Genomic DNA, 12724 nt, shown 5'->3' on the forward strand with positions numbered 1-12724 from the left:
TGCTGATGAATCTTACCTGGTAACACAAGCACGCATGAACTTAAAAAATGATTATATTTTAAAAGATTTAAATGTTTTTAATGAGTTTGTTTATAATGTGGTGACTACATTTTTGTTGCAAACATAGAATATTTTCTTACTTGTCTTCTCATATATGTGCCGAAGGTTGAAAAAATTGATTCAGTTTTCAGAAAATGTTATTGAGTCTATTGTTTTAATTATCTCCCTTTAAGGTACTTATCATATACTACCATGTGCAATATTGAAAATGATATTTTTCAGGCCAGGAAGGACTTTATGCGTACTCTTGAGTTTGGACAGCTGCTTCGTCTGTTTTTACCATTAAGTTAAAAGTTTCATTAAAGCTAAGATGGTTTTATTTTGGACAAATGTGTTTTGAGAAATATCCCTTGCATACAACTGAATAAAGAAGCTGACCTAGTATATATTTCGTGAGTAAACGAAACGTTTGACAAACGTATAATCGTGAGAAAAACTTTGGTTCTATATGACAGGAAAAGAAAAAATTTTGAAGACAATATTTTGTGGAAGCTGACAGATATGAGCTGCGCCATCTTCTCATATGTCACCAGTACTGTTGTTTTTCCAGGAAGCTGATTTGGATTGAGTCAAACAAGCTTCCACCAAACAGCTTTTGAAAACTTTTCAGTATGGATCAAGCGGCCATGTTTTTGACGAATCAAAATATTCTGAACACTTGGTAGACGGTCATACAAGGTACTTTTTTATGACACTATTTTAAAATGGAATCAATATTCATTGACGAGAATATATGATATTTTCAACTACAAAAGTATAGGAATAGTAGCGGCATTATTTAGTTTTTGATAAAATAACTTTTTTTAAACGATCTTGGTAAATTGCCAGCATAAAACAAACATTCTTGTGAAACTATTTCAAAATTTGGTCACTTCGTGACAATGATATTTTTAAATTTTCGACTGATATTGGCGATCGAATTTGACCTAGATTTAATACAGATCAGTACACACTTTGTTAAAGTTTTATGTAGCCGTAAAATAGGATTACAAAAATATTCTCACCGAATTCTCTCCCACTGCATTGGAGCGGACCTATCGTGACCTTTCCTTCACTTTCATCGCCATCGTTTTCATTTAACGTCACACTTTTAATTGGAAGATGTTCCTTGTCTGTTTCTACTCCGAAATCATGTCTCCATTTTCCGTCTTTGATATCACAATTGCATCCATCAGTAGCTTGAGAAAAATCATTGGAACATAAGTTTTTCTTCAGGTAATAGGTAATTATGTACGCAGCTAATAGTTAAGCCGCACCATGGGAAAACCAACATAGTCCATTTGCGACCAGCATGGATTCAGATCAGCCTGCGCAGCCGCGCAGTCTGGTCAGGACCCATACTGTTCGCTAACGGTTTCTCTAATTGCAGTAAGGTTTGAAAGCGAACGGTATGGATCCTGACTAGACTGCGCGGATGCACAGGCTGGTCCGGATCCATGCTGGTCGCAAATGCACTATGTTGGTTTTCTCACGGAGCGGCTCAATAATGTCTAGTTGAAAATCTGGACTTTAAGAATATATGTAGGCAAGATATGTGCAGAAATACCAATAAGTATTGTCAACAACGTGGTGAACCGCATTTGAGAAACATAATTGATTTGCAGTTTTCATATATCCTTTTTCAGATATTTTGTGAAGAGTAAATTTGCGCTCAGAACTGAATGTCTTCCTAATTTTTAGGAATGGCACTCAGAGATATTGTCTGTAATATAAAAAACTTTCAAAAGCTGAGAGTGTGCACGGAAATATCTGGCTCGAGGTTTTATGCGATTATGACACTCATTTCAATTCGTTTGACTTGACTTTTAAAATAAATAGCGTCCGGAGCAACTTACGGTTTTCACATCTATGCAAGTTTCCACAAGCGCACTGGTTGCTCTCTCCCATACCACCTGGCCAATGTCCCTTCGGAATACCCGATAAGTCAGTGAAATAGCCCATCCACTCTCCGTTATGACGCAGAAGTCGGGAGTTCTAAAGAATAATTTAAGAAAAAAAGACAGTAAAATTAAATTTTTCTTGTCTCATATCTATAACAAACTTATATAACACTAGACCTTGTGCTAGAATAATTTACCTAAATCTCGAAACGTTCTCAGTCATTAAGTCATATCTGAAAATGATTTTTGACAGTACGTACCCCCTTGAATTAATAAAAATGATAATAATGATACAAGTTAAAGCATAGCAAAAGTTCCTTCTAGGGCAAATCTGTATAAACATATAATGACCATCTTGTAAAATTTTGGTTGCAATGTTTGTTTTAAATATTTTCTTATCAGTGTGTGGTACCCCAAGATTGGACGCAAAGACAAAACCATTCTTCCTTCTTGACATATATTCGTTTTCTTTTTCTGTTTAACATAATAATATAGTGATTTGATGCGCTAACAGTCCAGCAAACTTGGTGGTTCCTGATCATGTAATTCATGGCTATAATTTAGTAGTATCTGTCCTAAATCTCGAGAGTGTGACATCCGGGTTCGTTGCGTGAGTTTTTCGCGCACGATGACAGGGTCGCAATTTGTTTTCACATATTAAACATGCATTCGAAGGTAACGACGTATGTTAACCTTTTTGACAAATGACATGCTTGGCCTGTTTCAACAACTACACTTTTCCATCCTTGGGTTTAGTTATGTGTGATCCGCAGAACTAGTTCAGCCAGAAAGCCGCCTCAGTTAGGAAAGAATAATTTTAACGTCAGAGGTTATTTCTAAGGTCACGGATTTTGATTGGCCAGCTTGTGATGACAACAGCTTTCGAGGTCAGTTGCTCAGTCAAGTGTGACTTACCGAATCTAAGTGCTCCTTCTCAAGAGAAGGAACAATTAATAATAATAATAATAATAATAACAGTAATAACAACATAATCAACAACAACAACAACAATAATAATAATAATAATAGCACTAATAATAATCTTATACAAGTGATTTATACAAGTTTTATAATTTTTTTTCAACCAAAATTTCTTAAAAAGTTTCAAAACCTTGCATCTATATCCTGCAGACTGTGAGCAGAAAGCTGAATTTTCCACTAGTTTTTGTACGTGCTCGTCGCTGACCGTATAGTTATATTCACTTGTGCCATTCGATTCAGGCGGCCTGAAACATTTTGACGCCAAATATTAATAAGTTATCATACATTTAAAAGGCCACTTCAAGCACAAAAAAATCTTACCTAATCACCTTAATCTATCTCTTGTTCACTTTGTATATGTCAATGCCAGGATATTAGTCAAATACTCTGTTAGTCAGCTGACTCACCTATATGAGATTTTTGACCTCACTCACATTGTCTTATATTTAGGAAGCTCAGTCTGCTAGTCCTAAACACCTGTATAGGAAGTGTATTTCTGGCGTTTGTTTGGTATGAATAGGGCCCGATTCCCCATAACAAATAGTATGGGTTTTTTTTCCAAATTTAAAGGCTAAATTTCATAGATCTCCAATTGAAAACTTGAGAAAGAAAACATATTTTTATAATATCTATAGAGGTAGATTACTATGATAACAAAACTACTTTTATGAACCAGTTCTTGCAAAAATAATGCTTATTTTTATTCATGTTTGAGGCCCCAATGGGCACCCCGTTTATTCCCCTCGTCACATGGTTAAACATTAGTTGGGGAACCATCCCATGTTAACCTCACAAATACACAAGTACCAATGAGTTAAATGTAAAATACGAAAACACGGACAGAATAGATTCAGCAATGACAATATTCAGTGAAGAGATACTTATGTAATTGTGTCTATATTCTGAGGCATCAACATATAGAACAAAAAATATACTACTAATACTATAAAAAAGAAGACAAAACAGTCATATTCACGTCAAAACGACTTTCCTTATATTGGTATTTATATAGTTATATTTATACACAACTATTCACAAATTAACTTTTCTTTAAGTGACCAGTGAGCTTTACTTTTCTCAGCATTATATGTTTCGTCATTATTTAAAGAGGCAAACTTTAAGCTATTTCTATCTCTTTCCTTTTACACAAAAATATGTATCTTTTTTTTCTTGACCCAAAATGTTAAAAGTTTCTCCTTTTTTTTTTGATATTTTAAAATAAAAAAAATATAATCTACGTAAAATTGTACATCAAAACGTTTAATTATATTCGTTACATCTACAAGTAAAGACTCTATATAAATACACTCCCAGAACAAATGAAGCAATGTTTCTTTTTCCAGTTTACAAGGAGAACATATGAGCCACGCCATGAGAAAACCAACATAGTGCATTGGCGACCAGCATGGATCCAGACCAGCCTGCGCATCCGCACAGTCTGGTCAGGATCCATGTTGTTCGCTAATGGTTTCTCTTATTGCAATAGGCTTTGAAAGCGAACAGCATGGATCCTGACCAGGCTGTGCGGATGCGCAGGCTGGTCTGGATCCATGCTGGTCGCAGACGCACTATTTTGGTTTTCTTATGGCGCGGCTCATATTTCTGTTTCGGATATCTTCATTTTGTACAACAGAACGTTTGTTCCTAAAATTCGATGGACAGTTCTTGTCGCTACCATTGCAAGTAAGGATCATTACTAATTTCAAAAACCCAGACATGAATTACTTCCCATTCTGAATTCTGAATTTCAAAAATATTACTCCATCTATCGTGACAAGTAGGAATGTCTCTGTTATAATAAGTATACTATATATATATATATATATATGATTCGTTCCTTTCTTACATTTTAAAATAGCTTTTAATATAGTACCTTATAGGACGTCTACGTTCAACATCTATACCGCTTTCATTTGATCTTACCGATTTCACAAGTCTATTTAAAATATTTCGAATTTCTGCAAATGCTAGAAAATTAATATTCGTACCATTTTTTTTCTTTCCAGTTCTACTCGTTCAATTATACTGCCATCTGTATTCATAATATCTTTCGCAACCTTATTCCGTTTTTGATAATGACATTTCATATAAACAGGTTTCTTATCAATTTGTATCAAATGATTACAAAACAGATGCGTATCAAGAATTTTAGTCATTGTGTCAGTTGGAAGAACATTAATAAATGAGAGTACTTTCCAGAAAGGGTTGTTAATCTGTTTTACTAATCTATCAACGTATTTTTTACCAAAATTAAACAATTTTTCAAAATGTACTTTATGACTTGTTAGACTATAATATTTATTTGATTGAGCCATCAATATTCAACGTAACCAAGTTAGTTTTAAACTTTTCATATAAGCTACAGTATCAACCAGTTTAAGACCACCCTCTGTATAGCTTTTAGATAAAACTGAACTTTTTATTTTTGTTGGACCTTGCCAAAGAAATATATAGAAAAAGGTCTGAATTTGCTGTAACATTTGTGCTGAAGGATTTGGTAAGGATGTAAAAAGTTGCGTTAGTAACAGTAAAAAGGGATTTTATTACTGTTATTTTATCTATTGGAGTAAATTGTCGTTTCTTCCAGTATAGAATACTGCTCTTAATTTTGTCAATTTTCCCTTTAAAAAGACTTTCAGTCATTTTTTCTAACCGATATGAAACGGAAGTCCAAGAAGTTTAAAAGCCTATGTGTTCCAATTTAATTTCCATTCAGTGGTTTTAATTGATCTTGTTGTATACGTAAGACATCCTATCCAAACAACATTCAAAATTCAATTCACCCTGAATATTTTGCAAATTCATTTAAAATGTTTAGAGTTTAATGATTTATCTGAGGAGTGTATCGTCGGCAAACGGACTTATTTCATATTCAACGCCATTTATCACAATACCTTTTTGGTCTTTGTTATTTCGAATTTTATGTGCTAAAATCTCTGTGCATAATATAAAAATGTACGGGCTTACTGGGTCTCCTTGACGACAAGTACATTCAATATTAAAGAATTCAGACAAGAAACCATTTAACTGAATGGATGTTTGCGTATCTGTAAAAAAGACAATGTAATCCATTTTTGAAACATAGTCTAGTCCAAAGTTAAAATAATCAAGAGTGTTATTAATAAAATCAAACGAAAAGGTATCAAACGCCTTCTCAAAATCAATCATCATTAAAAGACCTGGCCCCGTGTTCACAAAATGTTTACAGTCTCAACTGAGTTTGATAAAGAAACTTCTTTTGCCATTTACATCAAAATAGTATGTTTAAAACTTAATTTTATACTCAAAATTATTTTCAAGTGGCGATTCAGTATTGATGGTCTGTCTCAGATGGAATTTTACCTTGAAGTGTTAGCAAAATTGATATTAAAATCAAACTCAAACTCGGCTGAGACCGAAAAATGTTTTGTGAACACGGGGCCAGGTATATATTTTTTATTTCAGTGAAATGCATTATATCATATATTAAACGAGAGTTTTCGCCTATAAACCTTCCTTTAATATATCCTGTTTGATATTCATTTATAAGGATATCTAGTACCGATTTTAACCGTTTTGCTATAAATCCTGAAACTAATTTATATACAGTGTTCAGTAAAGTTATAGGTCTCTAGTTTTTTCAGTACTGTTTAGGTTTATCTTCTTTAAGTATATAAATAATAATGCCTTGTACCTGTGTAGTTGACAATTCACCTTTCACAAATGCAAAGTTAATCTCTTAAAACAAAATATCCGATTTGCTTCCAAAAAAACTTCAAGAAATTTGAAGTAAACCCATCTGACCCCGGACTTTTATCATTTTTATATTATTAATTTTCAGAAACCTCATTATAAGAAAGAAAATCCTCAAAAACTGTTTGCTCATTAGAGTTTCATAACATTTTTTACTTTTTTATATAACCGTCGTTCATATGACTGAAAAATTGTTGAGAAAGACGTTAAACCGAACACACATACACACACACACACACACACTTTTATATATAATTTACAAAACTGGAAAGGTGTCGACCTCATTTTCAGACAGTTGAGAGAAAAAAAAGATGATTAACACTGTACGAATAATGGAAATTTATAAATGTGATTTTAAGTAAAAATATTATATAGTTTCATTCAGTCTCCATTTGAAATGGAAGCTCGAAATGTCTACCTACACAACTGTACAATTATTCATGTACATTTTGTACACAAAACCAGTTTCAGACGACATGATAACGTTCTTCCTCGTGCAATGTTTAACAAACTTGTACTACGATGTTGAAAAGTCGAAACTACGATGGTGAAAAGTCCAAAGTACGCTGGTGAAATGTAGGAACCACGATTGTGAAAAGTCAAAACAACGAAAAACGAAACCATGATGATGAAAAGTCGAAACAACGAAACTGCGATGGCGGAAAGTCAAAAGTACGATAACGAAAATACGAAATAATTTCGTGTTTTCACATCGTAGTTCCGTTGTTTCGACTTTCACCATCGTACTTTCGTGTTTTCATCAGCGTGGTTTCGACTTTTCACCATCGTAGTTTCGTTATTTTGACTTCTCAACATCGCAGTTTCGTTGTTTCGAGCTCACAGTATGCGGCAATGGCCCTAACGGGACGCCGTAGATTTCTTTGAATCTCTGTGGATTTCGTCGACATGATTTATAAGCAAAATAATTCATTATTGGCTGAACTACGTACATACTTATAATCAGTAAGATTTATGTCCCTTTAATCATTGTTTAACTGCGCTTTCACAATGAAAAATAACAAGCAAGGTTTTTAGGTATCTATGGTGGCGTATTTCTGCCACGAGTTAGCTGGGCAGCTATCATGATGATAAAATAAACTTTCGAGGTAATATATGCATTTTCTGAAAACACGAATTTAGCAATAGATAATGTCTTTTAGTTGTTTTCATGATTTCATGAAAATGGTTAAGCGCAAAATTTTGTGTCACAGTTTGGAATTGCCACAAGATGCTTTATAACTATCAAGTGAACTGTTTAAACTTCCCAGCAAAGAGGAGCATTTATCTGTTAACATTATCGCAATGAGTTATTTTTTTCTAGATATGCTTGCCGTTTCCAGGAAACTTTAGGACATTGAGATAAACCTTTCATATTCAGATAACATGTTCCTGCAAGTACCGAAACAGCCATCTAGCTAATAAGAAATAATGGCAGATGTGGGCACTAACATGAACGGTATCGAGATAATAAAGTAAGCTATTGCAGTAACATTTCTAGTAAATTTTCGACCATTGAGATTATCTCTTCAGAAAACTTCGTTTTATCAAGACCAAGTATCGCGACAATTACATAGCTATCTCGTGTAAGAAGTATGCCACCATACATAAATTGGTAATCGCGGCCAGCTGGTTAAGATTTTAAACATAAAACAAAATAGCTTTGAGAAATGCTTAGAGTTATACACTACTAGCAAGCACATGCATGCATGTTTAAACCTGCATTAAAATTATTTAGAATACATCATTACCCAGTGTGATCTATGATAGTAACTCCAGCATGTTTATATGTTTCCATGTCACATTTTACCCAGATTGGCTCCAGCTCACCCTCAGATCCATCAACATCAATTTGCACGACTCCATTCTTTCTAATTCTGTAGTTGTATTTTGCATCATGGCAATCCGTTGGCAAGTCTACAAAAAGTATCATTTCAAATTCATGGAAAACAAATATACTTTCTGTAAATTGGTATGTAATGATTTAAAAGCTTCGAGAAAATACATGGAATTATGAACCACAACTACAAAGTGCAAACGTCTACAATTTTTTTCCCGGATACAGAATGACCTCTGTGAACGACAGCTTTAAAGGAGCACATGTCTTCTCTCTTGTCTTTCTGATTAGAGTTGGATCTTTGTAATATAAAAAACTCTCTTTTCTTTCCGATTACAGAATGACCTCTGTGAACGGCACTTGCAGAAGGCAATTATCTCAATTATCTCAGTGAGTGTTTTCTTTTGGATTACAGTTTGGTCTTTGGGCCAATTCGTTTCACTCATCCCGGAGCACACCGGTCACGTGAGCGGCAAGAATAAATTCTCGCCGGTTTATTAATAAACGAACATTTCGGAGTACTAGTATTTCTTGAAATTGGTGATTGTGACTGATAATCTGGTATTTGTCTAAAATTGTCAGGAAGCATGTTATTCCCATTACTCTGCGTATTTTTAGACACCGTCGTTTACATGACTGAAAAATTGTTGAAAAAGACGTTCAACCCGAACACACACAAATATGTATTTAAAGGCACTGACCTTCAGATTTGGCTAAAATATTTCGTCGAAACCAATAGCGCTATAGCGGAATAAGTGAATTATGCTTTAAAAATATAGATTTTTTATCATCGAGACAGTTTACCGGAGTAAAACGTTACAATCGCTTTTCGATTTTCATCATAAAAAGTAGTACAACAGCAAATTCTCATGTGTTTCCGTAACATATAATTAGCCAGTAATTAAGTTTTAAAGCCTTCTTAAAAATATAGCATTTATTTCCAGATATTTATAAAAGTATTTTTTCTTGTTGTCGAACGATCTGGAGGCCAGTCCCTTTAATTTTTAAAATATTTTTTCAGGGCGAAATATATGTGTATGTCGGGTCTCCTTGAAAATGTGTCTTTTCAGTTTAAAACGTTTTTAAATATTCAAGCTATGATCTTCTCTTGTGGCCTGTTCCAATTAAGTTAGCAAAAAGTTCTTGCAGTATGTTTCTACATTTATTTGTACTAAGCCAAATTTCCAAATGTTTACCCAATTTTATGTCGCGAAAATGTATGATTTGCCGCTTTGCCTATCTCGCAAGACCGGCGCACATCGGCGTACGCCGGATAGACCCGGGCAGTGCCGGGAAGCCAAACGAACGCCTAGCCGGTTGCACGCGGCGAAACGGCGTACGCCGCAAAAGTGAAACGAATTGGTCTTCTGTAAACAACACCTAGTCTAGGTAGTTATCACCTGTCCGATTAGCAAATATCTTAAAAGAATTAATCTCTACATATTATTTTTGAACTGTCCGAAACAGAGACATCTTGTTTTAAGCCTCGCTAGAACTCTGTGTTGGGGAAAAGTTTGAAAAAAAACGCTATTTTATTTATTTACAATAAAATATTCCATTGTAACCTTTGTATTGCTATGCAATTTTGCCGATATCAAGTCTATTTGATTATGAAATAATATATGAACTGATATAATCTTTTGATATTAAAGGAAAGAATGTCATATTTTTTTTGTTTTACACACTTGTAAAACCCGAAACCGAAGTACACATATCGAATGTGTACGAGGTGTCGGGTTTTACAAGTGTGTAAAACAAATTATTTTAAAACATATGACATTTATTACTTTTGTTTCTTTTTGTATGTAGATCTACAAATTATTTTAAATCTCTGTATTGGTAGTATAAATAAAAAGTGAAAAAAGTAGTCCAACATTGGGAGCAGCACAAAAGTTATCCGAATAAATTTTTTTACGCAATTGCACAAAAAAATCTGTTAGCCAATCAAATTGAAGGAAACGGTCCAAAAAAGAAACAACGAGTATTGATATGAGCCACGCCATCAGAAAACCAATATAGTGGCTTTGCGACCAGCATGGATCCAGACCAGCCTGCGCATCCGCGCAGTCTGGTCAGGATCCATGCTGTTCGCTAACAGTTTCTCTAACTGCAATAGGCTTTGAAAGCGAACAGCATGGATCCTGACCAGACTGCGCAGATGCGCAGGCTGGTCTGGATCCATGCTGGTCGCAAAGCCACAATATTGGTTTTCTCATGGCGCGGCTCATATATTAAAAACTTGAGCAATTCTTAAACTCCTAACTTGAAGTAGTATCACTGCACTGTTTTACTTATTTCTAAAAAAATACCCCTATCCACAGGATCTTGCTCTTCAGTTAAAAAAATCTAAAACTATCGCTAGAAGAAAGACAATTTTATACCTGGAGTGTTTGGAGCACATATTACATGCCCGACTGTCACCAAACCTGTCGCGACAGTGTCAGAGTACACTCCGCGTATGGGCATTGAACTTTTATTTGTGATTGTTCCGCCATCAATCTTTGTAGATGAGGAACCATTACAAAAACAGTTGTCTCCCTCGGTATCACACATGTCGTATTGCCCGCATATACACTGCAAACATTTTTTTCAATTAAGAGAGAACATCATATGTCACCGTTTATAAAACTAAAACGGTAACACTTTTATAACAAGATGCACACACGTGGCAGGACAGATTCAAACACAGGTGTTACAGTCTTTTTCGAAGGATCCGTTGTATAACTGTTTCCAAAGATTTAAGCGTTAGACACTATCGTTTGATGTAAGCGTTAGATGCTATCGTTTGACGTTTTAGTAATTACATATTTTTTCGGAAAATATTTTCTTTGTCCAATAATTACGTATTAAAGCAGTCCTTGAATTCTTATTACTTCACGGAACTTTTAAAGGATTTATTTAGCTATCACACAAACATTGTATTTCGTAATACAAGTCATTTCCAAGCCTTTCTTTACTTGTTATCTACAAAATACATTTTTAAACTTATAAACGGTCTGTAAGGTTATATTTTTTTAGTCGAAGGGGAAAAACATCATTGTATATATATTTAGAAACCGTTGAAGAGCGCATGATTAGCAGATAGGAAGAGTACATAATTAGAAGCCGCGGAAGAATACATGATTAGCAGACGTGAAATAGTACATGATAAGCAGGCGTGGAAGAGTACATGATCAATAGCCGTGGAGAAGTGAATGATAAGCAAGTGTGAATTAGTACTTGATTAGCAGACGTGGAAGAGCGCATGTTTAGAAGCTACGGAAGAGTGCATATTAGCAGATGTGAAACAGTACATGATTAGCAGACGTGAAACAGTACATGATTAGCAGACGTGAATTAGAACATGATTAGAAGACGTCAAAGTGTACATGATTAAAAGAAGTGAAAGTGTGTCTGATTTGATAACGAAAAAGAGTGCATGATTAGGAGACGTGAAAGAGAAAATGATAAGACAATATCCTGGCAATCAATATCGACATATAAAAACAATGAAACCAGAGAGAAATCTAGTGAATTTAGTACCGTATTGTTTTCCGTTGCACCACCCCAGTTGTACTGGTTAATTTCATTTCCATCGATCCAATAACCATGTCCATTCATCAGCTGTGCGCCATTCCAGCACTTGTAACTAAAAATATTGAGAATCACTTAATTTCTTTATATATAAAGTTTTAGCGAACAATAATGTCAACACTGTGTTATTGAAACTAAAAATCAAAAGAAAAGTTGGGGTCATGTTTGATGCAAGAAAAATAATTTCAGTCAAACACACAAACTGCAAAATCAGCTAAAAATGAGACCCCAAATTATACTGGTGGTGTATGATCTAAGTTTCCATGAAAAATTTGTCATGTTGTTATTTCATTATGAAAATGCTATCTACATGTCAAGCATAGATCTGCCATGTGATTTTAGCAAAAAAAATTGCAATGAAAATAAGGAAAATAGCTCTACAAAGCAAAAAATCTGAGGACTATTTGTGTCCGCCATTATGCGCCATTTTTCTATTTAGTGTCTGTATGCCAATAGCCTAAACCAACATGAACGTTACACTCCTTCACAAAAATATAGGGAGTCACCATTAGTTGTTGTAGCTGCAGGAGTCATGGATTGGAATTGCGTATAAATGTTAATGTTGTAAGTAGTGTTGTTACTACTGGAATTTCGTATAAATGTCCATTACCAACTTTTAGTAACATCTCGAAACTGATAAAGCGGGACAGATCTACCTATCATA

The 12724-nt window shown here is 34.4% G+C and overlaps 1 protein-coding gene across 1 annotated transcript in view; it reads right to left on the minus strand.

Moving 5' to 3' along the window:
* LOC123560993 (uncharacterized) overlaps positions 1-12724 on the minus strand; it is a 164841-nt gene that overhangs the window by 102056 nt on the left and 50061 nt on the right. The window contains exons 10-15 of the mRNA XM_053552200.1: positions 12010-12115; positions 10869-11061; positions 8402-8567; positions 3052-3166; positions 1896-2034; positions 1065-1238 (exon numbers count right to left, since the gene is read on the minus strand). Of these exons, the coding sequence (XP_053408175.1) occupies positions 1065-1238; positions 1896-2034; positions 3052-3166; positions 8402-8567; positions 10869-11061; positions 12010-12115 (893 nt within the window). The remainder of the gene's footprint in view (positions 1-1064; positions 1239-1895; positions 2035-3051; positions 3167-8401; positions 8568-10868; positions 11062-12009; positions 12116-12724) is intronic.

Source organism: Mercenaria mercenaria, chromosome 10, assembly GCF_021730395.1.
Source record: "Mercenaria mercenaria strain notata chromosome 10, MADL_Memer_1, whole genome shotgun sequence".
Lineage (NCBI taxonomy): Eukaryota > Metazoa > Mollusca > Bivalvia > Venerida > Veneridae > Mercenaria > Mercenaria mercenaria.